The 1341-nt window shown below is 37.1% G+C and overlaps 1 protein-coding gene across 1 annotated transcript; it reads left to right on the top strand.

Annotated features, from left to right (window-relative positions):
• Window positions 1-213: 213 nt before the first annotated feature.
• LOC137824914 (uncharacterized) lies at window positions 214-843 on the top strand. Its single transcript, XM_068630593.1, has one exon. It carries the CDS (start codon window positions 214-216, stop codon window positions 841-843), a length of 630 nt encoding a protein of 209 aa, XP_068486694.1.
• Window positions 844-1341: the final 498 nt, after the last annotated feature.

A 1341-nucleotide genomic window follows, 5' to 3' on the forward strand; every position in this document is an offset into this window, starting at 1 on the left:
TTGCGAAAATCTTTGATAAACAATTCACCCCGTTCTTGTTTAAGCCATTAATTCTTACAATTGGCATCAAGAGCTAGGTTCTTGAAAAATATTCAAGTTCTGTTTTTCTAAAAACTGTTTTACATGGCTGACAAGTTGCCTTTTGGGGAAGGTGCTTCCATAAACAGACCACCACTATTTTGTGGTGTAAATTACCAGTTTTGAAAGGTAAGGATGAAGATCTTTATGCATTCCACTGATAAGGGTATTTGGAAAACAATTGAAAATGGTCCCTTTATACCTCAAGTTAAAAGAGATGAGGTTTTAATTTATAAACCTTCATCTGAATGGACCGAGGCTGAAAGCAAGAAAGTAAAGTTTGTCTGGATTGCTAAAAAGATAATAACCTCTGCTTTGAGTTGTGATGAATTTTTCAGGGTATCACAATGTAGTTCAGCAAAGGAGATGTGTAACATTCTTGAAGTCACACATGAAGGGACAAATGATGTCAAGAGGGCCAGAAAGCATGCTTTTATCCAAGAGTATGAGCTCTTTAGAATGCAGAAAGGGGAGACCATATGTGATGTGCAGAAAAGGTTCTCTCACATAGTAAATCATTTGATGAGCCTTGGGAAGTCATTTGATAAAAAGGAGCTAAACATCAAGATCTTGAAGTGTCTTGATAGAACATGGCAGCCGAAGGTCACTTTCATTTCAGAATCAAAAGATTTGACATCAATGATAGTTGCTTCCTTGTTTGGTAAGCTAAGGGAGCATGAGCTTGAGATGAATAGGCTGGTTGTCCAAGAGAGTGAGGACAAATACAACAAAGAGATTGCACTCAAAGCTTGCAATCATAAATAACAACAAGACTCAAGTGAGAGTGAAGAAGACACCATGAGTTTACTGTCAAGAAAGTTCAACAAGTTCTTGAAGAAGAAAAGTCAAGCTTAAAAAAGGTACAACTCTAAAAAGCCTAATGATTTTAATCCTAACAAGTACACTTGCTATGGTTGTGGTGAACAACGTCATATCAAAGCAGAATGCCCCAACAATGAAAGCAAAGATAGAGCAGATTTCAAAAGTGAGAAAAGGGGAAAAGCCAAGAAGGCATATGTTGCATGGTATCCTCCTCTAACTCTTCTGATGATGAAAAAGCAAACCCATGCCTGAAAGCATCTGTATCCAACAGCATGAGTTCATCTTCTTCAATTAAAGGTAACAATTATTATCAATTGCTTGAAGCTTTCAATGAAACTCATGAAGAAGCTAACCGATTGGCTCTTTCTCACAACCGGTTGAAAGGTCTAAACAACTGGCTTGAAAATAAAGTCAAGTCACTGGAAGAAGATTTGTAAAGAA

Source organism: Phaseolus vulgaris, chromosome 8, assembly GCF_000499845.2.
Source record: "Phaseolus vulgaris cultivar G19833 chromosome 8, P. vulgaris v2.0, whole genome shotgun sequence".
NCBI lineage: Eukaryota > Viridiplantae > Streptophyta > Magnoliopsida > Fabales > Fabaceae > Phaseolus > Phaseolus vulgaris.

Bases quoted from the DNA above. Each gene is read 5' to 3' on its own strand.
- LOC137824914 (XM_068630593.1), top strand. From the start codon at position 214: ATGAAGATCTTTATGCATTCCACTGATAAGGGTATTTGGAAAACAATT.